This window comes from Fusarium falciforme, chromosome 11, assembly GCF_026873545.1.
Source record: "Fusarium falciforme chromosome 11, complete sequence".
NCBI lineage: Eukaryota > Fungi > Ascomycota > Sordariomycetes > Hypocreales > Nectriaceae > Fusarium > Fusarium falciforme.
In genome coordinates this window covers 1,637,086-1,663,214 of record NC_070554.1, presented here as the reverse complement: position 1 = coordinate 1,663,214, position 26,129 = coordinate 1,637,086, and the positions used below count along the sequence as shown (strand labels likewise).

At 51.7% G+C, this 26,129-nt stretch overlaps 10 protein-coding genes across 10 annotated transcripts; 4 read left to right on the top strand and 6 right to left on the bottom strand.

Annotated features, from left to right (window-relative positions):
- Positions 1–522: 522 nt before the first annotated feature.
- On the top strand, positions 523–1,392 carry NCS54_01347000 (Hypothetical protein; the record flags this gene model as incomplete). The annotated part of the gene is made up of 1 exon (XM_053158661.1): positions 523–1,392. One exon carries the CDS (start codon positions 523–525, stop codon positions 1,390–1,392), a length of 870 nt encoding a protein of 289 aa, XP_053014636.1.
- Positions 1,393–1,495: 103 nt separating this feature from the next.
- Positions 1,496–2,242, bottom strand: NCS54_01346900 (Hypothetical protein; the record flags this gene model as incomplete). Its single annotated transcript, XM_053158660.1, has 1 exon — positions 1,496–2,242. One exon carries the CDS (start codon positions 2,240–2,242, stop codon positions 1,496–1,498), a length of 747 nt encoding a protein of 248 aa, XP_053014635.1.
- Positions 2,243–2,588: 346 nt separating this feature from the next.
- Positions 2,589–3,401, bottom strand: NCS54_01346800 (Hypothetical protein; the record flags this gene model as incomplete). Its single annotated transcript, XM_053158659.1, has 2 exons — positions 2,589–2,651; positions 2,703–3,401. 2 exons carry the CDS (start codon positions 3,399–3,401, stop codon positions 2,589–2,591), a joined length of 762 nt encoding a protein of 253 aa, XP_053014634.1.
- Positions 3,402–4,075: 674 nt separating this feature from the next.
- On the top strand, positions 4,076–4,970 carry NCS54_01346700 (Hypothetical protein; the record flags this gene model as incomplete). The annotated part of the gene is made up of 2 exons (XM_053158658.1): positions 4,076–4,350; positions 4,397–4,970. The coding sequence occupies 2 exons, from the start codon at positions 4,076–4,078 to the stop codon at positions 4,968–4,970; spliced, it is 849 nt and encodes a 282-aa protein (XP_053014633.1).
- A 108-nt stretch (positions 4,971–5,078) lies between these two features.
- On the bottom strand, positions 5,079–8,280 carry NCS54_01346600 (Peptidase-S8 domain-containing protein; the record flags this gene model as incomplete). Its single annotated transcript, XM_053158657.1, has 3 exons — positions 5,079–5,708; positions 5,767–6,100; positions 6,188–8,280. The coding sequence occupies 3 exons, from the start codon at positions 8,278–8,280 to the stop codon at positions 5,079–5,081; spliced, it is 3,057 nt and encodes a 1,018-aa protein (XP_053014632.1).
- Positions 8,281–8,781: 501 nt separating this feature from the next.
- On the top strand, positions 8,782–13,328 carry NCS54_01346500 (C3H1-type domain-containing protein; the record flags this gene model as incomplete). The annotated part of the gene is made up of 4 exons (XM_053158656.1): positions 8,782–9,067; positions 9,120–9,936; positions 9,985–11,434; positions 11,493–13,328. 4 exons carry the CDS (start codon positions 8,782–8,784, stop codon positions 13,326–13,328), a joined length of 4,389 nt encoding a protein of 1,462 aa, XP_053014631.1.
- Positions 13,329–13,571: 243 nt separating this feature from the next.
- Positions 13,572–14,423, bottom strand: NCS54_01346400 (Hypothetical protein; the record flags this gene model as incomplete). Its single annotated transcript, XM_053158655.1, has 3 exons — positions 13,572–13,627; positions 13,678–14,027; positions 14,077–14,423. 3 exons carry the CDS (start codon positions 14,421–14,423, stop codon positions 13,572–13,574), a joined length of 753 nt encoding a protein of 250 aa, XP_053014630.1.
- Positions 14,424–16,449: 2,026 nt separating this feature from the next.
- NCS54_01346300 (Heterokaryon incompatibility protein) lies at positions 16,450–18,587 on the top strand (the record flags this gene model as incomplete). Its single annotated transcript, XM_053158654.1, has 2 exons — positions 16,450–16,828; positions 16,960–18,587. 2 exons carry the CDS (start codon positions 16,450–16,452, stop codon positions 18,585–18,587), a joined length of 2,007 nt encoding a protein of 668 aa, XP_053014629.1.
- A 353-nt stretch (positions 18,588–18,940) lies between these two features.
- NCS54_01346200 (Hypothetical protein) lies at positions 18,941–22,115 on the bottom strand (the record flags this gene model as incomplete). The annotated part of the gene is made up of 7 exons (XM_053158653.1): positions 18,941–20,234; positions 20,292–20,310; positions 20,893–21,202; positions 21,254–21,529; positions 21,595–21,802; positions 21,855–22,002; positions 22,055–22,115. 7 exons carry the CDS (start codon positions 22,113–22,115, stop codon positions 18,941–18,943), a joined length of 2,316 nt encoding a protein of 771 aa, XP_053014628.1.
- Positions 22,116–23,199: 1,084 nt separating this feature from the next.
- NCS54_01346100 (Peptidase-S8 domain-containing protein) lies at positions 23,200–25,348 on the bottom strand (the record flags this gene model as incomplete). The annotated part of the gene is made up of 3 exons (XM_053158652.1): positions 23,200–23,330; positions 23,380–25,040; positions 25,098–25,348. 3 exons carry the CDS (start codon positions 25,346–25,348, stop codon positions 23,200–23,202), a joined length of 2,043 nt encoding a protein of 680 aa, XP_053014627.1.
- Positions 25,349–26,129: the final 781 nt, after the last annotated feature.

Sequence of the window (26,129 nt, the reverse complement as noted above, 5' to 3'; positions counted from 1 at the left end):
CAATGCTTACTAACCCACACTGCATTTGTGATTGCTTGTGTCGCCCTTTTAATTAGGAATGAGGTGGTCAGCTATCATGGCCATTCCACGGCTGTTATTAAGACGCCTGCCAAACCAAGGTACTGTCTGTTGGCCAGGAGAAATACCCCGGCAGCCCGTCGGTTAGATGGTTGCTTAACGTTATGATGTTACTTGGCAAGCCAAGCCACAGTCCTTGTTACGGTCTTGTCAGCAACTGCCACGGTGAGAAACCCATCCATTTGTCGGCTCGGATATTTGCATATCCAGCCCTATATCCTCCACCACGCCGCTGTTCAAGAGCAATTTTTACTGGGCAGCTAGAAATCCTTCCCATCAATTTTGGATAAGATCTTACGAGGTGTGCCTCATCCTGGTTCATGGCGTAAGCACTATACCTAGGCTACGGGCGTCGGCGGGTATATATACCATGCCACTTGCTGACGGCTGGAAGCAGCGAACCTTGACACAACAACCACAGCTCAACCACCCGAATCGACCAAAATGGCCTCAAATACCAAGCCAGCAAAGGAAAAGCCTCTCTCCTCTATGGAGAAGCTGTCGCCAGAGCTCTTCCTCCATCGTCCGTCGTCGTCTACCGGTTCCGGGGATCCCGCTCACCCAAAGCTCATCATCGTTGCAAGCTGGACCAATGCATTGGATGGCCACATCGCCAAATACATCGACAAGTACAAGACTCTGTACCCAAGCTCTTCAATTCTCCTCGTCAAGAGTACGAGCAAGATTCTCTTCAACCCTCCGCTTCTCAGAAAGGCTGTTGAACCCATGGTCCCCGCCGTCAAGGCTTGCCTGCCCGCCGACACGTCCTCTTCCTCATCAAGTCCGGGCCTTCTTATCCACATGCTCTCCAACGGTGGTTCTTCCAACATCTCAAACCTCTACGACGCGTATGCTGCATCGGCTGGCGAGAATGAAGATCCTCATCTTCCCCCGCACGTCACCATCTGTGATTCATGCCCCGGTGAGGCGTCAGTGGGCGGCCTGGTTGCCTTTTTCCAAGTCGGCCTCTCCAGCGTGCAGCGCCTCGTAGCAACACCTTTTATCTACCTCGTCGGGGTCATTTGGATATCAGCAATCGCGGTCGGATGGACCACGGATTGGATTACCGTCTGGCGCAAGACGCACAACGACAAGGAGAACAAGAATCCACACGAGATACGTCGGACCTACATCTACAGCGAGAGAGATACTATGGTTGACTACAAAGCGATCGAGGCGCATGCAGCTGAAGCAGAGAAACTAGGTTTTCAGGTCAGACGAGAGAAGTTTGACGGCTCGCCTCATGTGGCCCACGCCAGACACGACGAGGCGAGATACTGGGGTGCTGTTGGACAAACTTGGGAAGGAAGCTGAAGATGGGCAATTTTGAGCTGTCATTTTAGATTGAATCGCTAATTCCCTCGTTCTAGTTGAGCTTTGCTAGGCAATTATACCGGCTCTTGAAACAACCATGGATCTACCCCGCGTAATGGAATATGTATCCGACCTCTTCAAATGCTTCCCTGGTGTCTTGCTCATATTCATCGCTCTCAAGTTCGTCCATAGACTCTGGAGTATTCGCGTCTATGCAGAGTGGACATGGTATGGATGAACCAATGATTCCGTATGGAAGAGCAAATCCAAAGAACCCTTCATCCTCATAATCCCGATACAAGAAAACCCATCGCTCGCTGTCGCAAAAGAAGCAGACACCTTTTTCAGCCCGAGATATAATGTCAGAAACCGATATGTCTCGGAATACAACCTCGCTGCCGGGGCCCATCAACAATTCTTTGATCTTAATCAGGGAATGTTGATTGTTCGCATCTGGCAGAACGAAGGGGCGCTTTGGGTCGTGCCCTTCACCGGGACGATTTAGATAGGCGTTGTACTCGTTGCGGGCGCCATCTGTCTCTAGAAGGCCACATGAGTTCCATTCCGGAATTTCGGCGCAAACCAGGACGCGCTGTGCCCCATGCTCTTCCAAGAATTGAGCCTGAACAAGGCAGTAAGTGTGGTGCCTCGGATCCGTCTCTGCCCAAGCAATAATGTCCCACCACAACTCAAGAGGCAGCCGCTTATTGCCTTGCTTCGTGGCGATGTTGCCAGGTGAGTGGTTGACAAGGGAAGTGACAAATTGGATTGTGAAGCGTGTCAGGTTTGGGAGACAAACCTCCTTCCGCTCGACTATGCTGTCCAGTCGAGAAGGAGTGATTGGCCTCATTGTGTCGACTGTTGTTGAATGCTAGCTTGTGGAAGAGTGGTGAATTTCATGGGAGTTGTCTCGTGAGCGGAAATGGGGAGGGAGGCTTGTTTATAAAGCGAGTGCTCAGAATCAAGGTTGAGTTTGACTGCACGCTGCATGGCCCTGCGGCGTGATGCAGAATTAGGTTCAATGCCAACAAGACGCCTAGAACAACTTTATTTATCACTTTCCCAACGCTTGCTTTGCCGGGTTTGCAAAGAGCGAAGTGATTTGTCTCATATCTGGCTCTTTAGATACAAGTTCCTTGTGAACCTCAAAAGACGGGGCCAGTCAAGGCAGTCAACTAGGCCGCCAACATACGCCTCTACAAGAAGTCATACTCAATCTCAATCGTCGCCGCCTCAACTTTGTTAACCCAGTGAGCTTGCTGTGAACCAGGTCAGTAAACATGCACACTGGGAGATACCTGGAAGCCTACCTCAGCTCTCGCCCAAAGCACGACGATACACCCGGGTCCCAGCAGCTCGAGAAACCCTTCCCCAGTACCAATTGCATCCTCATCATCATCTGGCACCACGCCCTTCTCCCACTCGACTCTGTAGTTGCGGAATTCACTGCTTGCTGTTAGGTTGTTGCAGACTGTCCACGTGAGTTGCCCATCCCCCCCTTCTACAAAATCCCACCCATGCTCCTTTAAATCATCCCTTGCACCGGGGGCACCCCACCACGTTTCTCGAAGAATGCCTTCAGGGGCAACATGTGCCCCGTCACGGTGAGTATCACAGGGACGCAGAATGCTGGCCTCAAACCACGTGTGGCTGTTTTCAAAGGTGCCTTCTCCACCAAAGGTTGCCCATCCTTGGTCCGCTGCTCTGGTCTGAAAGATGATGCGCTTTGGAGTCACCATTTGCAACCCAGTGGGAATGGGTTCAGTGAAAAGATAAGCAGCTGCTACGCTGTAGTCGTGAATGAATCCCCATACCTGGGGTTCCGCCTCGTACTCCTGCTTATCATCCCTGCGTTTTGCGATCCAGGGATTATACGAAAGTGAGGTGATTGGCCTCGCGAGCTCTGGAAGTAGCTGATCGGCTAGGAGTTGGCGTGCCTCGATGGCAGCGGCGAGCGTAGTGTGGGTGGTTTCGGAAAACGGCAGCGGGTTGGGTGTTTCCTGGGCCATGTCTTGGAGAAGCGACTGGATCTGCTGGCTAGACTTGGGTCTGGTGGGAAGAAAAGGTCAGCATGAGGAATCTGATGGCCAAGGATGATAGCCCTAGATGTAGGTTACCTATAATAGATTGGATCAGCCAGTGCCTAGTGTGCCTCTTTAGTTTGGAGGATCACTTTAGATGTGGGCGCCAGCGCTGTTCTCTTAAAATGCTTCAAGAAAACAGCTGGACCCAAAGTACAGTAGGAATCTGCAGGACGGCCCAAATGCTTGGGCTGAGCGGGGTCAGGTGTTGTCTAACGGATATACTACGCCATAAAAAAACAATTGTTTAAGTAAATGGTAGAGGATGAACATGAATGGTCACCGGGCTCAGGCTGTGCGACACCAAGCCTAGGTCGAGGACGTCTAGGGTGGTGGGCTTCATTTGAGCCGCCCAACAAGGCGACCGGATAAGCAGGCAACCATGAACAAGACGCGATGTGATTGGACCTTTCAGAGCATACGGTGGTTCGAAATGCGGCTTTGCGCGTTTTTCTCACTCATAAGTAAGCGCTGCCATCCCACTTGGTACATGTGCATGCCTACCTAGTTGCACAAGCCTCACATTACAGGCAGTGAAACACCATCAAGAAAAAAGACACATTCACGGTACAAAAACACTAACAAAAGAGGTGACAAACACCATGGCCAACCGAGACTTCTTCTTCTTCTACGCACCCACCTGGGATTACCCGCCAGGCGGTCCAATCAAGCTGGGCAATGTCATCACGTCTGTCAAGAACCCCCATCGACCCCTCTTCTGCTCTCCGCCGCCCGAGGAATCGGACGTCTTTAGGACTGAGAAGAAGAGCGTCCAGTACACCAAGGAGAAGCTGCGACGCGGCAAGTTCTCCATCTTGACCAAGTTCCTCAGCGTTCTCGGGTTCGGTATCGATATTGGCGCTGAGATAGACCGGAGGTAGGTAGCCACGCCTTTGTCAACACATTCATGCTTACAATATTAGTGACGAGGAAACATTTGTCTTTGATACACTCGAGACGACGCAGTTCATCCCAACTCCATCATATGTCCAGACTTGCGTCGAATCCAAGAATGTCCGCCACTTTCTAGAGTCTTCCAAGTACCGCAATCCCGTCTACATCATAACGGGCCTCAAAGTTGTCACAGGCGCTCAAGCCAACACGATCAAGTCTCGATCCGTGGGCGGCGCTGTTGGTGTGGAAGTAGATGCTACCATATGGACTGGAGCAGCTGTTCCCGTCGGCGGTGGTCCTGGGGTGGAGGCCGAGGTCGGCAACAAGGTAAGTACCATATGGGAGGGCAGCAGTGACTTTGTGTTTGCGTTCCGCGTGAGCAAGGTCCGGGTGACAGGTCAGGGCCTGACCGAGGAGGATCACCGTAAAGGAGCCATGTTCGAGAGGGAGTATACGAAGCCGAAAGACCCACAGCTATCTGTGTTGGGGGTTGAACAGCCAGATGCGCAGGCTGAAGGGTTTGACTTGGAGGAGCTGATGGATGATGAGGAAGTGGTTTTCTGCGCCATCCCAAGGAAGGAAGACTCTGACGACGACTGGTAGCAGGTAGAGAGACACCTGTGGCTGGCCTTTTGGAAGTTTAGGGAGGGACCAAGGCCAAGATAGCTGTTTGCTTCGAGTTGCACTGTATCGTATTTCTAGATATGCTCGCTATGTCTTTAATGCCTTTGAAATCTCATAACTAACCCAATCCAGCTCCCCTCCAAAGAGATTATGCTTATCCAAACTTAGATGAACAAAGAAGTATCCATCCCTGGGCTGGTAACTCGGCCCTCGCACGGCACACCTCCTTAGTAGGGCCTCCATCTTCTCTCTCCGCTTCAGCGCCAGTGCCTCACCCTCAGAAAGATGCAGACGCGCATATTGCAGCAGGAACGCCGCCATTCCCGCAACAATGGGAGTCGCGTACGATGTGCCGGACCGGGACATCAAGTAGTCTGCGTTATTGTTCTGGCAGAGCAGCATGGGCCACGCCGACTGGACCGACTCACCCACCGTTGCAATGTTGATGGCGTTGGGCTCGGCCGTCGGGCTAAATTCTGACGCACTCCCGTTTGTATTGGTCGAGTGCACGCAAATGACTTGTGAGCTGCTGGCTGGGTATGCCCGGCCTAGTCGACCACCGGAGTTGGCGGCGGCAGCAAACATGAGTACTTTTTTGGATATTGCCTTGTCGATTGCGGCTTGAAGAGCATCGTAGCCATCAAAGTCGGACGATGGCCACCCAAACGACATGGAGATGATATCGACATCCCATTTATCTATAGCGTGGTTGATGGCCTGTGTGTATCATGATAAGCATTGTGATAAAGTAGAGAGGGACCTTGTTGCTACTTACGTTGGCCACGATCTTTGCGTCTGGTCTCGTATTCTCCTTGTCCGCTATCTTAATAACGTAGAGACTAGCATCTGGAGCATAGTCCAGAATAAGGTTCGCGGTAAAGGTGCCATGTCCATGGGTATCTGGCACGTTATTCTGAGCTTCGTTGTAACAATTCTTCTTGCCTTTGAGGTTCTCCTCGCGGGCTTCAAAGACAAAATGGTCTCTGTCAATGCCAGTGTCGAGAGCCGCGATCTTCACCGGCTGTGATGGGGGGTCCTGAAGGTAGTTGCCGACGAATTTCTTGTAAACCTGCCCGTATTCAGATCTCCATCTTATGTACTTATCGGTCCTGCGAGGGGTAATGTCAGCAGCTGTATAGCAATATATAACATCCGTGGCCGAATGCGTCTGTAGTCCTGTATGTTGGGGTACTCACTCTATCGCAGAATGCTCCCCATCGCCAACTTGATCGTCAAAGAACTGGAACGCCTTGTAGTCAAAATCAGAATTTGACACTGAGTCCATATCCGATGTCGAAATCGAGGCTAAAGAGTGCAGGCGTGAAGCATGATGCATATATTTCCACGCATCTGCTCCAATAGCAAACTGGCCTGGGGAAAGCAGGGCGAATGGCCCAGGTGACGGAGAGCGCACAGGCATGACCTCCCGGGGGGTCAACAAACCAGTCCGGCCGTCTGACTCTTGGCCAGACATGGGCTGACCCCATTTTCCAAAGTCAACATTCCTGGCGTATTGGTCGACCTCATCCAATTGAATGTTGCGAAAGCCGTTGGTTAGGTCAAGCTCAAGTGGCCGGACCAGCTTTTGATACATCCGTGACCTTAGTGTCACGCTGTCGAGGGGCTGCCCTTCTTCATCCTCCCACAATTCTGCGTCAAGACAGTTATCGATGGCCTCCAGAAGAGGTGAATCCTCGGGAATCTGGGATCTCCATCCTTCCTCGTTTTCCTCATCTCCCTCAAACACCTGATCCACATCCATGAGGGTTATGCGACCACTCTTCGTCTCGATGAGTTGGATATCGTGCATGGCAGCTAATCTTTTGAAGGGCTTGGCGAAATACACCTCCATTAGGACAACGGCCAGGGCCACCACTTCCGGACAACAATGCCCTGAATCTAGCTCGTCATCATCGTCCTCTACATCGTCTCCGATGGAGTGAAACCCTTTGGCTGAAGCGTCGGGACCAGCTTTGGGTAGTTGTGCTTCGATAAAAGGTCGCAAAGGCGTCTTGCAAGATGTGGTCTGAAAGAACTTGATATTCGATGACCCCCATCCAGGCTGTAGCCATGATGTACCGTGAAGATGGAGTACCGTGTAGCCAATGATCAGGGAGAGAATTCTCTTTGTCTTTTCCGTGAAAAAGTCCTGTCGGTCCTCGAAGCATTGCGATAGAGAGATTGGCTCGGCGTTGTGATCGATCTGGAAGTTGCTCTTCTCAAACCCAATCTCGAAAAGCTCGCCACTGTTCAGCCTCAGGACAAGCCGCTGCAACGCCCTGGTTTTCGTCTTGATAATCGGCCTGCATAGTCTCTCCACCTTTGCATACTGCTCGACGATTTTATCCCCACGACATGGAGCCTGGTCAACTGGGGGGTCAAACCGAACAACTCTCTCTTTGACGGTCTGAACACGAAATTCGTGCCAATCTCGCTCCATAGAGAGAAACATGTCCAGTTCGATGCCCCCATTCGCATCATCCTCGCCGCGGCCTCTTCGAACCCGCCTCCAAGCAGGCTTGACTGCCTGCTTCTTTGAAGGGCTTCGGTATGTTCCCAGTTCGAGTTTGGCCTTGAAGTCATGCTGATCGGGGCATGAACAGCCTTTGCAGTTGACCAATGCGTCGTAAATCGATTTGGCCGCCTTGCAAACGGTGTATGGTGGTTCAGTAATTTCAGGAGAGACATGTTTGTGAACGGATCTCAGTGAATGCTGCTCCGGCTGTTGCTTGTCGAGTTCATCCGCACAGGTTTCCAACGCCTTGTCCACCTCGTGTCTCTGCTCTTCGGAAAGCCCCGGTCTCAACCACCGGTGGATGAAATCGAGCTCTGTCTGGTCATGTCGCCTTCTTGCCTCATCCCAGTGCAGGTAGAGCATCTTGAGACGGAGCTCTGGTGTGACAGGGTATGAAGGGAGTTCGTGGAGACCGCTCTCGGGCACAAGGGAGCCAAGGTGTCTCAGAGCCTGACCGACCAGTTCTCCATTGAGACGAGACATTGCCTGCCGCGCGCGTGTCAAGTGTTCCTGAAGTCTGAAGCAGTTCCAGCTCAGGTGGCTATAGAAGACTCTGATTTCCTCGTTGGTCTCGTTGATCCGAGCTATTTTGGCCATCTGCAGGATGGTTCCGACAGTGTCGAGAAGGAGGGCTTCGTTGCCGGCCCCATCTTTGGGTTCGGAGGAAATGGCCATCGCGTCAACGCTCAACTTCACACCTTTGAGAAGCTCTGATGGCCACGCTGGAGCCGGCTCGAGCACTTGAGTACCGCTGAGAGTATCGCGCACGCGCATGATGGTGAGCTTGAGAGGAGAGTGTATCATGTGCGGCTGAGTCGAGGTGGGGCATTGGTAAGCTGAAACCTGGGAAGATGATAATACCAGGCAGTAACAGGTACATAGGAACAATCAGTATTGGATCATAAAATGTAGCATTTCGAATCTATTCGAGGGTTATCGCCGAAACTATAATAGCTGTTAGACTCTTTAAACCTCGATTTACGATATTTAGGTTATTGTAGCCACCGCTTTGTAGTAGTTTTTAGCGAGACTAGTTATCGTTTGTTAGTGTTACGTCGTCCAAATTACCAATCACTTCCTACCTCGGTGCGTAGCCCCGCATTTGAGACATCAATCAAGGCACCTGCTGGTCTGGCCGTGGAATGCGGCTAAAAGCGCGCTTACTGCGGCACGACCCGCATCACCAAGACTTCATCCAAGCTACACCGCGGGCCTGGCTCCTCGAAGTACGCCCTAGGTCCTGTCTTCAACCCTTGACCCGGCAGGTTGGTCATCATGGCGAGCTCAGACCCCAGCCCGGAGCTGAAGGGCCCAACTGTGGCCGCCTCGGCCAACCAGTGCCTAGAATCTTTCCAGCAATGCCTTATCAGCGCGTCTTCAGTCCATCCACGAGAGGTCTCTATGGTGGAAGACCAACTTGCGAGGTTCTCCAGCTGGGCTACTAGTATCGGCGTATTCGCTCCGGGGTCAGCCTCGATGGATCATCGCTTGCGATACGCCTCGGAGGTCCAGAGTGTAGTCACTGGTTTGCTGGAGTCCCTCAACTACCGTGTTCAGACCTGTAGGTTTCCTATTAGGGTCCAATCTCGTGTACATACAGCTAACAACAATAGGCTCGAAAGTCCTTACCCAGCTAGCAGAATCATCAACGACAGATGTCTCCACAACAACAAACGATCGGTTTGGGCAGTCATTTCTTGACATTGCCGCTGAGATCACTCGTCTTAACAAGATCTCCAACACAATTCGTCGGGCCAGCAAAGACACTCAGGCGCTCAAAGCAAGTAACTTCCAAATCAAAGACGAGGAGGGTGAAAACGTCGAGCCACTCCTTCTGAGCCATTTTGAACATCATATTGGCGACTGGTTTCCCGGTATCAGCGAAACCATCCGGCAGAGGCTCGCTCGAGCAATGCTTCTCAGACGGAAAAGAATCTTGTACCGGAGGCATCGCCAAGGCAACACTTCAATCCGTTCAGAAAATACGATTTCCCAGGCTTCTGTCACATTACCTGATGCTCAACCAAAAGCAGAATCTTCATTGCAAGCCACGTCAAAGATAAAAGACCAAAAGGCCGCCATGGAGAGGCCCGCGGCCAAAGTGGCGCCCTCACAAGTCAGAAGCGCCACAACTTTGGCTCCAGAGAAGTTCAAAATGGTTTCCTCAAGTCCATCAGTTGTCTCAGCAAGCAGGACAATCGCGTCGGGGAAACACCAGGTCCTGACCTATCCGCCCGCGCCTGGCTTCGCTGCCAAGCGGAGATATGAGAAGCTCAGAAGTCAACGAATAGTCGAGGCAGCGGGAACGACCAAGGAGCCGGGTCTCCGAGAGCTACTGGAGTCAGACCTTCAAGCGATAGGGGAAATCACCTGCCCTTATTGCCTTTATGCTCTACCAGCCGCTGAGGTCTTTGATGAGCGCAAGTGGCAGTGAGTACTTGGGTATCCATTTTAAGACTGTGCTGACCAGGATTCTAGAAATCACGTCAAGAATGACCTAGACCCTTACGTCTGTCTTTTTGAGGACTGCGACCAGCCCGATATTCTCTATGCTCACAGCGATGAATGGCTCGGCCACTTGCACCAACATGGCAAGGTTTGGCGCTGCTCTTCTCACCGCGAGATGGGCCCATTCTCTACCCTCGAGGACTACATGAAACACATGCGAGATGTCCACGACACCAAGCTCAGCGACAGGCAACTCAGAGTGGTGGCAAACAGGAATAGCCGCAAGACAGCCAAACTGTTTCCGTCATGTCCACTGTGCGGGAGAGAAGAATCCGAAGTCGACGGCCGTCTCGAGGATCACCTCGCCGGGCACCTGAGATCCCTTGCCCTGAAGTCACTTCCAAGCTACCAAGACGAGATCCCAGACGATGTTGGAGATGGAAACAATAGCATCGACGGCTCACGACCACGAAGCAGAAGTACCATTAGAGAGATGGAGGAAGAAAAGGAGGAGATGCTTCGAGAGGGAGCAGGAAACTTCTGGGACCATTGGACCCCCCAGCTGGCTCAAGGTATTTCAGTCAACTTTTTGGGAGATGTTTACTTTGAGCTAGACCTGGGGGACAGCGAGGCCCGGGTTGCCAGTCTGTTTTTCGATACGATGGTCTTCAAAGAATCGTCCGAGAATCTTGATGATGACCCCATTCTTCAGTCGATGCTACAACAGCAGCTGGCAAGAATAGAGGTTATCGATGCTGGAACAGACGACAGCTCGGATCTTTCAGTGGAACAGGGGGTGGCTACTTCGTCGAAACCTCTCATGGGCGAGACATCTGGGCAGGACGAAGTTGACGATGCGACCCCACAACAGCCTGTCAATGTTGAACCTTCGCATGCCCAGACAACTCCTTCTGGGCAAGACACCGAGGTGGACATTCCAAAGGAAGACGAGATGCCTGAAACACTTACCAAACCGACAACACAGGCTCCCCTAGCTACAGAGTTAGAGATCCCAGGGGACTCGGGAGGTGTCAATTTATCAAGCCCCCCCATGGACGAGACGTCTGGGCAGGATGAAGCTGATAACCCAGATGCAAAAGAGCCCGCCGATGCTGAAGCTGCTCATGTCCAAACAGAAACTACTGGAAAAGGCGCCGAGGTCATCTTTCCAGAGGGGAACAAGGGTCCAAAGCCTAAGCCGACGACACAGTCCCGCCCAAGCCCAGAGCCAGATTTTCTAGAGTTCCTGGAAGGGGCCTCTTGGCCTGAAGATTTCAAAAGGAGAGTAGCCAGGCTAGGGAAGGGGGAGAGAGAAGCCGTGCAACGGGTCATCAATGCTAGACGCGCTGATGCCGAAGTAGTCGCTTCTTTAAAAAGGCTAGAGGGTGTGGATGAAGACGACGTTGTGAACGGAGAAAATGCGGAGGATCGCGGCCCCGTCGAGCTTGGCGATGCTCTTGGCTTTCTGGACAAGGTCGGGGTAAGTCTGTCTCTAACACCTCTCTTCATTCAAGCGCAGCCGACTGATAGTAGCCAAGAATCGCTTTCGGGACAAGCCAGAGGCTTACGAGGAGTTTATTGAGATTCTCCAGACCTATAAACGCGAACGGACACCTATTCAGGACACTTACGCTCAAATTAGCGTACTCTTTGAGTCCGCTCCTGATCTCTTGGAAGACTTCAAACAGTTTCTGCCAAAGTCCGCCCCCAGGACGAAGCCCCACAGCCAGATGAAGCAGGATGTCCGACCAAAGAATGAGGATATGCTATGTCAAAACGTTCTCATCTACGGTCACTGCCGAGACAAAGATCAAGGCTGTAAATTCAACCACGGTGATGGCCCTGGCTCTGTTAGTCGAACAACTCGACCGCCGGGTGCGCCGTCGATGGGTTCCACGTCTCTGGAGGAGAAAGACGATCACCACAATCGCAAGAAGAAACGGGAATCGGGTGTCTACATCAATGGTGAAAAGGTGATGGATCTGGACCACCGGAAACGCCCACTCACAAAACGCCAGTCTCCATCATCTTCCCCTGGAAAGGCACCAGGTGGCTCCTCATCCAGCCAAATACCCCCGAGGCCAGGTTCGACTATTGACAACCAAGGGTCTGCAGCCTCAGCGCCTCAGGCCCGGTATGCAAATGTCCCCGTGACCTTCCATCAACCGGTAAGCGATGGTAGCTACTACCCGTATACCATTGCTGAAAGTGATCCTTTGTATGGTAACTATCAGTCGTATCCCATTCCTCAAAGTGATCCCTTTAAACCGCCGCCGCCCCCTTCATACCTTTACCCCGATGATGCCTTCGAGGCCGACGTTGAAGATGATATCCCACGCCCTAAAAACCCTCTGCGGAAGACTCGTACCTCAGGTATCTACGTCAACGGGAAGAAGGTGCGAGATTCGAATCGCGGAAACTCACCAGTGGGATCTCGCCGTGAGCGTGTTGTCATAGTCGACAACCCGCTCACTCCCTACACTACACCCAACGCCTTGCCCTATACCCCAATAGGTCCTCTGCCAGTGATAGTTGACGAGCGACCTCGCCCTCGCGTCGAGATCGAAATTATTGACGATTCCCGACCGAGACGCCACCGACATGCCTCTGATGTGCCCAGCTCTACCCGCAGCTTGAAGGAGGAGTCGACTCATCCCCGGCATGCATCCGATGTCCCTCGCTCTGCCCGTAGCTTGAATGACGACTACGAAGAGCAAGAGAAGCGACGGCAAAGACGCCGGGAAAGGAGGCAACAGGAAGAGGCAGACGAACGACTTCGGGTTCGCATTAACAAGGCGAATGCTGAGATCAGCGGTCATCCACCAGTTCCTCCTGAGCCCCAACGCTCTTCTCCTTACCGGCGGCCCCCTGTCGAGATCCTCGATCCTGAGGCAGATACTGCCAGAGCCGTACGATGGGATGAGCTTGAGCAGGAGCGTCGCGATGAAGAGGCCCGCTGGCGGGCGCTGAAAAAAGAGGGAAAGGAAATGGAGCCCTCAGCCGGGGTTTTTGATCACGAGGCAGAGCTTGTTGAGGCCGTACGGCGACTAAAAGCTGAGCAAGAGCGCTACGAAGAGGAGGCTCACCGGTTACCTCAGAAGGAAGATGGAAAGGGGAAGGAAAAGGAGGGGGAGGAAAAGCGGCCCGCAGTCGAGCTCCCCAATCGTGAAGCAGAGCTTATCGAGGCCGTGCGGCGTCTAGACATTGAGCGGGAGCGCCGCAAAGAGAAGGCTCGAAAGGAGGAGATGGAGGAAGAGGAAATCCAGCAAAGGCGTCTGATGGAGCGCATGAAACCGAGGGAACGCTCTTCTGTCGGCTCTGGTAGTCGGCGGAATCGGGTACTCTATGACGAGGGTAGCTACCGATGGGAATAGTAATGGGTTATCTGTTTCCTACAAAGTCATCAAGATTAGCAGCCGCTGGCAGGCATCACCCGAGACTATTGCACAGCTCCTCAAGTAATCCAAGTGCTAGCCCTAGTAAAGGCCATTTGAGGCAGTGATATAGGTCCTATGTAGTGCAGATATGTACAATTCGAATTAATATAGGCTCCAGCCCAGCCAGAGACTTGTTTATACTCTAAAATCTATGACATAGCTCTCTCCCTAGACTTTACTCTAGTTGGTGTTGACCTTAATGGTATAATCATAGGTCTTGAACACAGCGTTAGAACCTACTATAGTTAGCTTTTATACCACATCTCGAATAAAAATCGACTCTTACCTTCAAAGGGCTCAGTTCCGGCCTGAAGGCTGGTGATGACCATGTTCTTGCTGACGCCTTGCTTGGAGGTTAGGTACTTGAAGAACTCGTTCAAATCGCCATTGAAGTTGCCAACGTTCTTGGTGGCGACGAAGGAGAAGACGGTCGTGTCCCCATTCGGGCCCTTGAAGAGCTTCCAGCTGCTGCCAGCAATAGAGACGGTGGCAATAGCAGAGCCGGTAGAGCTGATGGGGCCGGCACCACCGTAGGTGCCAACCCAGATCATGATCTCGTACTGGTTGTTGGCCGAAGCGGACGGCGCAAGCCAGAGGTCGTAGGAGACGTCGGCCACCAATTTGGTGCCAGTGTACCTATAGAGTCTAAGCTATTGTGTATGTGGCTTATCGAGGATGTACGCACCTCCAGGTCCACTTGGAGGGGATCGACTTGATCTGGGACAGCTTCTTGTTGACCTTCTCGAGGGCGACATTGGCATACGACTTGACCTGGCCGTGTCCGCCGGCCCAGCTCCACTCGGTCGACCAGACGAAAGAGTTGCCGCTCTTGACCTGGTCAAAGGTAGTGCACTGGTGTCCAGAAGTGGCCTGGCCGGCACCCCAGTTGTTGTGGTAGACAGTGTAGCCGGCTGTCTGAACGGTACCCCAGTTACCGCACATAGTCTGCGCGCGCTTATCGAGGGTGGGAGTCGGGGATGCGACAGCGGACACTGCGAGCAGAGCCGAGGCGAGGAAAGAAGTCAGCTGCATATTGGAAAGAGTAACGAAGGTAGAATGGAAGTCGGTTGTGAAATGATTGACTAAATGAGAGTGGTTGGAGAATTACACAGAATAGCGAAAATGAATGAACTGCTAAACACGGCTCACTTTGGAGAGAGATTGGAGATATTTAAATGACGGCTTGACAAGGAGGAGCCGTGACACGATTTCGTCTGTATCTCGGCCGGTCATTACGGATTCAAGGCTGAGAACGGGAAAGGCGTCCGGACCCAGGGCTTCTAGACTCGTCGTCTGGGCTTATAGCGCCCTACGACTGTAACCTGAAACAAACATCAAGGGATAAGACGACGCGTTTTGTGGTTTAGTTGCCGAGTTTTCCGAGTTGAATTGAGCGTTGCCGTTGTCATTCCACCAATCATACAGGGCCCGTCCTACAAATTACCGGCGGCGCGGGCCTGTCTCCACATATCGGCTCACTCCGACCGAGGCAGGGCTGGCTGCCTTTAGCTACCTATTTGTTCTCAGGAGTTTTTTATCTGTGAGATTCTTGGGCTTGCATTGTCCGGCAACAGATCTTTATACAGCGACTTGATGTGAAAGTTACCAAGTCTCTTTGCCCCTGATAAGACCCACTCCTAGGAAGGAAGAGAATCTAGGGTAAACTCTAGAGTCTTCATATTTTTGAGAGGCTTGAAGGTACTATGTCCACCTGCCCACTGGAAAGCCTTCGGAGAATGCAGATCGTAAACCCTGAGCAAGGAGTCATCTAGGTTACGTGTAGTATTTTGTGGCCTTGAGTTCAAGTGTGGCCATGGAGTAGCGGCTGTGACTAAGAATTTTGTTGGCCGATGTCATCTTTAGAGACGTCACTGATAATAAGAACAGGAATGCGGGCTAGGGATCCAGGCTTGAACATTTTCATCCACCAAGATGCTGAGGCGTAGTACCCCGGCGATAATGAAAAAGGCACCTACACCAACTGTACATTATCATGCTGCACTACACTACCAATGCTAAGTCCTTCGTTTCGGCTTGGAAGTGCAACCTTCGTGGCACTTCCCTTTCTTTGTTGTTGGTCGAGCGTCCGGATCAACAGCCTCCACATTTTGACCATACACGACCTCGCATCCCTGATCTGTTTCCTGGTCATATCTGGAACAAATTTCGTCCAGTCTCAACTCTTCTCTCGTGCATCCACAACCCTTGTAATAGACGGCATGATATCGATATTGGCACATTGCGTGGTACCTAAGTACAGCTGAGTCGTTAGTGGACACTTGAGACCTCTCTCTCTAACCACTAACTGGCATGGCAGACGCCGCCAGCGGCAGTCCTTCGTGGATAGGATACCTAGACTTGCCTCAGATAGCTCGATACCTAGCGGAAAGATAGCAGAAAGCCCTCTATATTTACGGAAGAGTCTAATTCTGTGTGAATATATTGAAGGGGATGAGTACTGCCAGAAGTAGCCCTCCTCATGGATGTCTTCGATTTGTTGTAGGTACCTAAGGTAGGTACCCGAGGTTATCCACACCTCACCGCACGTGAGTCAATCCGAAACTTCTCCGATTAGACCGGCGATTAACCGTTTCGCTTCGTTATATCACGTGACCCGTTTTGGCTCTTCGCAAAGGCCCACAGGGTAGGTCTCCCCATATCTTATCCTTTGAATCGACACACAGCGACCTCATCAACCCTCTCGCCCCTGTGCCGATATCAGAATGATAATGCATCAGTGGCAAGTTGCCGTCCAATATCTTTCTTATGGCTGTGTCCTGGCGACCCAAACTCGAGCCTCGTTGGGCATCGGGATCAGGCGTTCCCAAGGCCGCCATGCACCATGCACCACCTAGTCCTAAGCTCATTAGCCTGTGGACCAGGCACATTTCATCCGTAGTTGTAAGGCTGACTTGGCTTGGCGGACACGGCTCATATCTGACCACCTTCCCATCATCTTGACTCCCTCCGGGATTTCAATGCTGGAGATCCTACCTATGTTCCAGTTTCCCCCAAGAAGTATACCAACAACCCATGCTGGGCCCCGCTCATCTTTGTCATGTCTCCTGTCAACGACAAGATCGTATTTAATGGACGTCTTCGTCTATGCCAAGCGTGCAAAACTATCTTCCGCGCTTATGAGCAAGGCGCGATAGTCGTGCAGATGCTGCACCATGGGTCCTTGGAGTCCATGGCACAAGCAGCAGCATCGGGTTGCTACATTTGCACCATAGTCTTTGCCGACATCGAGCGAGACCGCCAGACGGCTGCCTTGGCCTCATTCCCATGCAGACGGGAGACAAGGTGCAGCATATTTGAGAATGAGACAGAGGACCCTTTGAGAAAGTTAGAAGTGAACCATTTAACAGTCTTTTCAAATGTGCGTCGCAAGACGGTTCGACATGCTCCTACTAAATTCCGGCTTTTGCCGTGTCCAGGTATGTCCCCATACCCATCAATCTTCACCCTGAGGCTTCGTGAAAGATCACGGCACATCATTCGAGGCACGCTCCCAAGCTCTTCGGGCGGCCTTTCTTTGGTCACCAAACCCGCTAACGTTGAGTCCCAGGCATTGGCGACATCAGACTCGGTAGGCGATCTCTTGGCCTAGGTCATGATACATCGTCACCGGCTACACTGGATTTGGCGCTGGAATGGCTTAGATCTTGCCGCGGCTCCCACGCACAGTGCAACCTCCTCTTCAGCGAACGTAAAAGTTGGCAGCCGACTCGTCTGCTTGATGTTGGCGACAAAGAGGATTACTGGACGCTCCGAACTTCCCCAATCCTCGACGGGCCGGTGCAGTACATGACCCTCAGCTATCGATGGGGAACAAGTCCTAGCTTGAAACTTCTCAACGACAACATTGACGTGATGCGCCAAGGACTTCCACTCTCACAACTCCCTAGGACTTTCCAAGACGTGGTCACCATCGCTAGGAGATTCTCAATTCGCTACATTTGGATAGATGCCCTTTGCATTATACAAGACTCGGAGCTCGACTGGGAGTGGGAGGCTCCCACTATGCGACACGTGTATGGCCGCTCGATTTGCAATATTGCAGCATCCGCGGCATCTGGTCCAGATAGCGGGCTCTTTAGAACAAGAGACGAGGAGGCAGTACTACCTGGTGCTATTGAACTCCCGTTATTCACTTCTGAGGGCGCGTCAGGGCAGAAGTTCCTAATATCCGACAAAGGCTACTGGGATCGACAACTGGCCGGGGGACCGTTGCATAAACGGGGGTGGGTGTTCCAAGAGTGCCTCCTGGCTCCGCGCGTTCTCTACTTCACTAAAAATCAGATCATGTGGGAGTGCTTCCACGAAACCAAATGCGAAGGGTTTCCAAACGGCATGCATCATCACGAGAGCCTGAAAGATCTTGCATGGCTTGGCGGTTCAGAGGAAGGCCATGATGGGGAGCACACTTGTGCGAGAACTGGGGAGATGACACTGCAGACTCATGTGTTGTGGAACAACCTCCTGGAAAGATACACCTCCTGCGACTTGACTCTACACAAAGACAGGCTGCCAGCCTTCTCAGGAATTGCAGAGCTGTTTGCCCATTTCACCGGGGACGAATACCAAGCTGGGCTCTGGCGATCCAAACTCATCGATCAGCTGATCTGGCGCGTTCCTCGACCTAAGCCTAAGCCTCAGCTGCAGCAATGGTTACCATCCTGGTCCTGGGCATCGGTGGATGGGCAAGTCAAGTCAGCAAACATCTCCTCGGAGCGCGAGTACCTGATCTCTATCATCAAGGTGAAGACCGGGAACGCTTCCCAAGGATTGCCTGCTCCAACCTCATGGGGTTCCTTGAAGCTGACTGGCGCATTATCTGCCCTCCGAGGGAATAAATTCGATGACAATCATTATGACAGAAATGCCTCGAAAATTATCAACGCACGGTTTTACATCGACAATCTTGATGTCGATTTGGAAGACCCCACCCACGATATTTATATTCTTCCAGTCCTGACCTTGCACCCTTGGCTTCCCCTTAGACCATCAACTACACAAATTATCGGGCTAGTTCTAACACGGGCTCCTGAAAAAGGCCTTAATTCCTTCCGGAGGATTGCCCAGTTCAGCACCGACTGCACAAAGGACATCAAGCGGCTGGGCTTTGATATATCATCTCGAGGTTTGGCTTTCCTGAGCAACGCTCAGCTTCTCGCCGAAATATCATTGGTATAAAGGGGGCTATATTGTTCATTAAATACCTCAGAAAGGACCTAGATATCCCACTGTTCTGCTTATGTAAAGTATCTAGGTACAATTTGCCGTCTTCTAGGCGACGTTGGAAAGCTACTTTGAGCAATGAAGCGTTATCGCCGTCAGGTCATGGAGCAGAATCGTCTTATATTGTCTCTTAACGAACAGCTAGCTGTTCTGTATTGAATTCTTCCTCTTGTAGTGCAGAGGTCAATCTTCCCGGGCTGCGATACCCATCTACCTGATGGTTCAATGCCATCTTGGCTTTGTGCTTAGGGCGATATTGGCTACTGGTTAGGTTCCTATAACAACTTGGTTTATTTTGCTGTTGACTTTCACTCGTCGAAAAATTCCTTCTTTGCCACCGCACGAATCTCCATCACTTTCTCCAGTAACTCATGTGCGCTGCCTCGCTGCGACTCTGGAACCATCATCTTCTCCTTCACCATTTTCCGAAGGCGCTTCCGAGCCTCCTCCATATGTGGTGAAACATCCTGGGCGAGACCGGGAGATGGATCTTGGTCCAAGAATTTGTTTACCTCATCGATTCCATCTCGGAACGAACTGTCATTTCCTCGCACGGCAATCTCAAAAACCTTTTTAACTCCTGGCATACCCGAGTGAATGAAAGCCTCAATAAAAATAACGCAGCACCCCAGAGACCATATGTCGGACCTGAAATTTGCACCGCCCTCCAGAACCTCGGGCGCTAGATAAGCCGGAGTCCCAGTATAGTGCGCAGAGGGGTTGGAAGGATCGCGGTGGTATTTGCTGATTCCAAAGTCGATGCCAACGGGATGTAGTGTGTCGTGTCGCTCGTACTTGTACTCGGATCGCGGCGCGAACTTGAACAGGAAGTTGGCAGGTTTCAGATCTCGATGCCAGATCCGATCGACTGACTGAATGTTCGGGTTATCCACGATCTTGACAAGTTCTAATTTGGAGTTGAACTGAGTCATTCGACCTTCAGTCTCATTGATTTCCCAGAACCCAGTGGTTTCTACTTCCCCCATCGGACTCGTGGGCTGCGTCCCTGATTTACCGCCAATCTTGCGAGGTAACGACCTTCGTATTAATGGGCGAAAAACCGAGTCTCTTGTCAGAGATGCTAGGAACTCGAACAACCAGTAGAGAATCTTCGGCCAGTCGTCTCGAAGAATCTGTTGATAGCATGGCGCAAACTCCGCACCCGGTTTGTCGATGGCGTGATCGATTAATGTTTGCAGAGACAAATCAATCCAGGCCTCTAGAATAATGTATACAGTGCCTTGGGTTTTGGAATTATCCGAAGGACGGTAGTACGTTGCCTCAATTCTTAGGCGAGTTGGATCGCGAACCGACGTCATTCGATGCCGCACTATTGACATCTCCGATCTGACGGCCTCGATATCCTCGTCACTATTTAGTATGATCTTCTTGCATGCAAGATAGGGCCCCAAGTAGCCGTTTCTGCCAGCAGGGTTCTCAATCCGGTATACCATGGCTGAAGCACCGTGCCTGATGAGGTTTTTCCCCTTTGGGAGATCGAGATTGTGCCTGGCGTCCTTGAGAGACTGAATTTCAATAATATCGAGACCTTGGAGGGGCGCTGGAAGGCGACTCGGCTCACTAGGAGGAGACGATGCCATCCTTCTCCTGATGTTAGTACGCGGGAGTCAAGAACGTCCACCGTGGTCAAAGGCATACCTTAACAGTAGATGTTGCGCTATAAAAAGCAGCGGAGAACGGAAGTGGGACAGATGTTTGTGCTCAATCGAATATGTCAACACCTAGCTAAGCTAGGCATTTCTGGAGGCTGGCCACTTTGTCAGTGATTGAGGCGGGTGGGCTGGCAACTTCTCTGCACTGGGTAGAGAGCATAAAATAAAACGAGAGGTCGTGGGGTAAATAGAAAAGAGTGCGCAGCAGAATTACAAGAATGGGTCTTGAATATGGCCTGAGGTACTGTAGGTACACCTTGCTGCCTAAGCGCTGCTGCTTAACTAGTGTCTGACTCGCTCAGCTGGCGAACAAAGAAGGCTGAAAGCGGCCGCCGATGCGGAGTCACGTGTCACTTGATATGAACAAATTGCGATTAGCTGGTTTATTACACTCTCTATCGTTGGCAACCATATTATTATCCTTCATCTTAAACTTCGACAGCTGCATACACATCGCCGATCCTCCGAAAGGCCTCAGCGGGCATCCTCATTGATAATCTACACGCCAGGATTGCGCATCTGATGATTGTCGTAGGGGGGAGCCGGTTCATTAGAAAGAATGGGCTCCTGAGATCCCTTCCTCATACTTCCAACATGCTTGAAGGCAAAAAGAATAGCCCTGAAAATTTCCGAGGGGTTGATCATGGCGAGCCATGCGTAAATGCCGAAAGGACCTCCCTGGTAGGACTTCAAGGGTCGTCCGGGGTGTTCCTCGGCGTCATCGATGCTGTAACTGTCCAGGTAGACTCTCCATGGGTAAGCCCACATGAACAGGAGCGAAAGAGGAACCATTTCGATGCAGATGATCATGTTGGGGATGCCGATGTGGAGATCAGCAAAGGTCAGGGTGTTGGTCTCTTTGAGAGCACCCTTATCAGTGAGAATCCAAAAGATGATCTAGTTGATGTTAGTAGGATACTTGGCGAATAATTCTCAAGCATCACTTACTCCTTGCGCAAAAGTCAGAAAGACGATGATCTTGAAGGCCAGCAGCTTCATGAGCGGCTGGTGATGAGCCAGATGCCTCTTGAGGAAGCGGTAAAACTGCAGGATCGAGAGGACTGAGGCGACCAGAGAGATTGTCGAAATCAAGCGCAGAACAAACTTGACAGACTTGATCTTGCGGTCCCATTCGCAGTAGACTCCAGCTGCAGCGGTGATGTCGGTTGCGATGGCGATGACGAATGCGACAACTGGCATCTGGAAGATCAAGAGCCAACGAGTCTGTGATACGTTAGCAGCTTTTCTATACAGGTCAGATAATGATCACTTGCCCTAAACCACTTGACGCCACCAAGCTTCTCGGCAGCAAAGAAAAGCTCGCGCTGTTCGTGATGCGGCGAGACGTAGTCGCAGAGGAGCAAGAAGAAGGATCCCAGAGCGAAACCCTCGACAAGATCCAACCAAGGATGAATGTACACCTCTGCTTTGGGGAAGCAGACGGAGAGGAAGCAGATGAGTGAGTACATGGTGATCAAAGTTCCGATGCGCATGATCCTATCAAGATTGTTAGCTTCCCGCAGGTTTTTGGGGATACGGGGTTTCTTACTTGACCTGCTCCGTTGGATTCGAAAGATGCGTAGCGTGAAGAAACTTGAAGACAAGCATCACACAGATGGAGATTGCGGCGCAAACTCCAGAGATAATGGTGCTGAGTTGATGGAAGGAGAGGCTTCCTGCAACGTTATCCTGGGCATCTAGCGGTTGTTAGTAATTTGTCGGCGATGGTGTTGAGTGGTTCTCGCTTACCTATGCCAAGGTCGTGTTCGGTGCATCCATGGTCGGATGATCGCCCGTAGAGCATATTCATCGTCGTTGAGTGTGTAGTAGTGATGCTTGTTGGTGGATGTTGGCGTTGATATCGATGGTTGAGTCTGTCCTGGAATGAAAATTGAAGACTGGCCAAGCCCGATATTTAATCTTCGACAACGACCACCCTTCACATGTCTTGACCCGAAAAAACGGCTTGACACCGACCATTCTCGTCACAAGTAGGCGCAGCCCTGTAGCCAAAGAAACAAAGCCATCCCTAGTGGTGGCTGTTGATGCGATCCAGTTGTCGAGTCCCCTCGGGGACATCCGTCCACGACACCCCACCGCCCAATCAGCACTCACAAGCATCATCGTTCTCGTTCAAAGGCGTCTTCTCGCTAACGCAAGGCGGCCAAGGCGTGGCTTACGAGTTTGATGGCTGGTGGACCCCGGGCTGACCGGGGGACCGAATGGATTTCCTCGTTCAGCATCACGCGCTGGCGATTGGCTGAACCTTGGGCAAGCCGTCAACTCGAATGAGTTATCCTTGTTGGGTTTAGCTGCGCTTATTTTGCGCCACGCGGCTTTGTGTGAGCAAACTGTGGGGGATGCCGTCAAGATGGTCAGCAGCTCGAATGGGATTTCCAAATGGACATAGTGAATGGCGCGTCTATCTTCTTTTTCGTATTTCCTTTCGAAGACCACCGGGTTATAGTCGCGATTGGTTGGAGTTGGCGGCCTCCTCCTCATCCTTAATAGGGGCATCATAGACACGCTGTAACATTGGGTGGCTTGGTGGAGACGGCAAGGGAAACCCAACGGCCTAGGGTACCTAAACGATCGTTTATCCGTCAGAAGGGACTTTGGAGATGAACTGGTAAAAGTCAGTTGTGCAGGGTAATACAATAGTTTATAAGGTCATTCAACTTCATCCAGCAGAACAAATTCTTCGACACTGGCTCATATAAAATTGCATTCCCCCGCTTTGTTTTATTCGTCCTTGTCCTCCATCAAGGTTCGCCAAAGCACTGTTCTAAACGGGAAGCTCTGCATTCAGCAACGTGTATAACCATCAAACGAGGACTGAGTTTCTTGCTACTCATCTCGGCCTTGCGAGCATTACGCGCACAGAGTCAACACTTTTACAACACCGAAATATCCCATGCGACCGCGAATGACTGTTCTGAATTCAGCTTGGTAAAGCCAGCTTCACGCACGACAACCACGGCCGTTGTACCAGGCACGTTGTCCCAGATTACCTTTTCCACATTGTCTACCACACAATTAACGTCCATGCAATCAAGGTGAAACGGCGGACTTACTGATTTTGTCAAAGCCCTGATCGGCTCCCATATTACCGTGCCTCTCTTCTCCACCAGCACGCACAATGAGATTCACATTGTTCTGCAGAAGGGCATGTGCAGGGTCGGGGTATGCCAACGTGACAGCAAGCCGATGGCGCCCACCAGGGATAGATATCTCATGACTTTTCCATTCTCCATCTTCTTTTTGAATGTTGCTCAGCAAAGGGGCGTCCCATTTGTTCTTCTCGAGCTTGTTTCCACCGTCAACAAACGTTTCTTTCTCAATCATGTTAATGGACGTGTCGACGTCAACCAACCCAAAGCCTTGCTCGTAGTCAAAGCCGGGTCCTTTGGGGCTAGAGTGGTTGACAGCTCCGTTGACCAGCAACGCCTTGATCAACGCCGCGCTGGGATGATGCTTCCCCATCTTCTGTAACGCTTCGCGCATGAGCGCCACGCAGCCAGCTACCAAGGGTGTGGCCATGCTGGTACCAGACATGAAGAACCAGTCCTCGTCCTGCGAATTTCCAAAACGTCTCTTGAATAGAGATCGTTGGTTGGCTGTAGTCGAGCGTGATCCCGCCGAGAGTATGGCAACGCCTGGCGCTACGACGTCTGGTTTGATGCGACCAATGACATCTTCGCACTTGCAATTCTTGGAACACTTTGTAGGGCCTCTGCTGCTAAAATGGGCTGTATCAGTGGGCCTCAAATGCCCTGGAGACTCGACCTTGTACTTGAAAGAATCGTTGGCTCGTGTTGAGCCAGTGGCACCAACGGTGATGCAGTTCTTGGCGGCGCCATTGTCGCCAATCTGACTCTCCCCGTGGTTCTCCTCCTCGGCGTCATTGCCTGCAGCAATGAGCACAACAAAGTCTTGGTGTTGGTGGACAAACTTGTCGACGGCGGTTGCGTCGTCGTTGTAGTCACGCTGGCCTGCCACCTTATCCCACGTGTCACCCCATGAGTTGTTGTGAATCCGGACGCCTTGTTGGTATGCCTCGACGAAAAGGTTGTCTATCTCCATGGGCGGCTTGAGGATCCACTTCTTCCAACCGGGGCTCCATTTCGACATGGCCTGAACCATCAAGAGTGCGCCAGGGGCAGTTCCTCTGATATGAAGGGCCTCGCCTTTGCTTGAAGTAGCTGTGTAGATGCCGCTCCCGGAGATGGACCCACAAACGTGAGTCCCATGACCATCAGGATCTTTGGCATCATCTGGAAGCCACCAGGATTTGAGATGCTTTACCCGGCCCACAAAGGCTGGGTGAACTTTGTCATGATCGGCTTTGCCCTGGTCAAAGCCCGTGTCGGCCACACAGATGATCTGGCCAGCGCCGGTATATCTGGAGGCCGTGGTTATGTCATCGGCCCTCAGGATCTCACGAGCATGGTTGTTGTAGACGGTTTTGGGTCGCACTTCCTCGATCCTGTTGACACTATCAAGGCTGGCCACGTCGTCAAGTCTGTCCTGGTGGAGCGTGAGCCTAATCTTCTTGGAGCCAATTTCCAGCTCGTTGATGTCAACCTCGGCCTTTTCGGCAACGTATGACGCCAACTCGGCCGTACTGATGTTGGGCCGGTCATGGAGAATGACATCAACCTCGTATTCTGTCTGATCCTCTTGGCCCTCAACCAACTGTTTCAGGGTGATGGTACTCTTGAGCTCTGGATGGTAGCTGCATATAATTGTCAGCATGTTTTCTTACCGATTATTATCAAAGAGAGGGGCATACACGTTGGCGGTCCTAACAAAGGAGAGCTTTCGTATCTCTTCTAGGTCTTCAGGCTTGTAGCGGCACAGGTATGTGTACTCTGCCACATACTCTTGGATCTCGACTTTCAGCTCAGCCAGCTTCTGTTTTTCTTCAGCTTGCAGGTCGTTGTGGCCTTGGACGTAAATAAAGTTGAAGTCCTTAGCATCCTTGGACACATTTGCGGTGTCTTCCGGATCGAGTGTGTTGCCATTGATAGTGATGGTGGCCATGTTGCTCGTCCGTCAAGCCTGGGCTAGGAACCGTGTCGCAAGATGATACGGCGGAGAGAATGTTGAGCGGGATGCATGGGGAAAGAGGAAACGCTAGGTCGTGGCATTATCTAAATAGACCCCGGTATCATGAGACGGATTGGCTATGCTGACGTGAAGCCTCCCGCATCTTGGCTCCCAAGGCTTTCGCGAGTACTGGCGCCTGTTTTCATGTTCAGCTCGCCACTTTACATCGCTTGGATGATAGGCGCCATCACATTAATAGGCTATTGGGGTGGCGTACCTACCATAGGATGTGATGTGCTGCCCGCCTGGATTGTCACCTTGGCAAAGTGCAATAGACAGGCCCAGAGCCTGCACTTGATGTTCGTGGCTGGCTGGCTGGAGCCGATGTGAATCCATGCCGCCATAGGGTCACGAGCCGGCGAATGTGAGACATTTCCAATAGTGCACGATGAGTGAGACATGCTCATATCTTGCTCAGGCTGCACGGCTCGCTGCCTCCGCTAAGTTCCCCTCATTAGAAATGGCGTATTCACGTGCGTGTTTATGCTTAAACTGACCAGCTGTTGGCTTGTTGACTTGTGGACACAGAGGGCGCCGCATCACATCGTAGCCACACGAGATCACATCTCGGCGACGGTTCGTCTCGCTGATATGCTGTGAGCAAGCTCCTTCACATATCACCGATAGAGGCCAAACAGACGAGATTCACGATCGAGCAAAGAATGTAGGAGAGGCAAGCAGACAAGATTCAACTTCTGTACAATATGCTTCGATC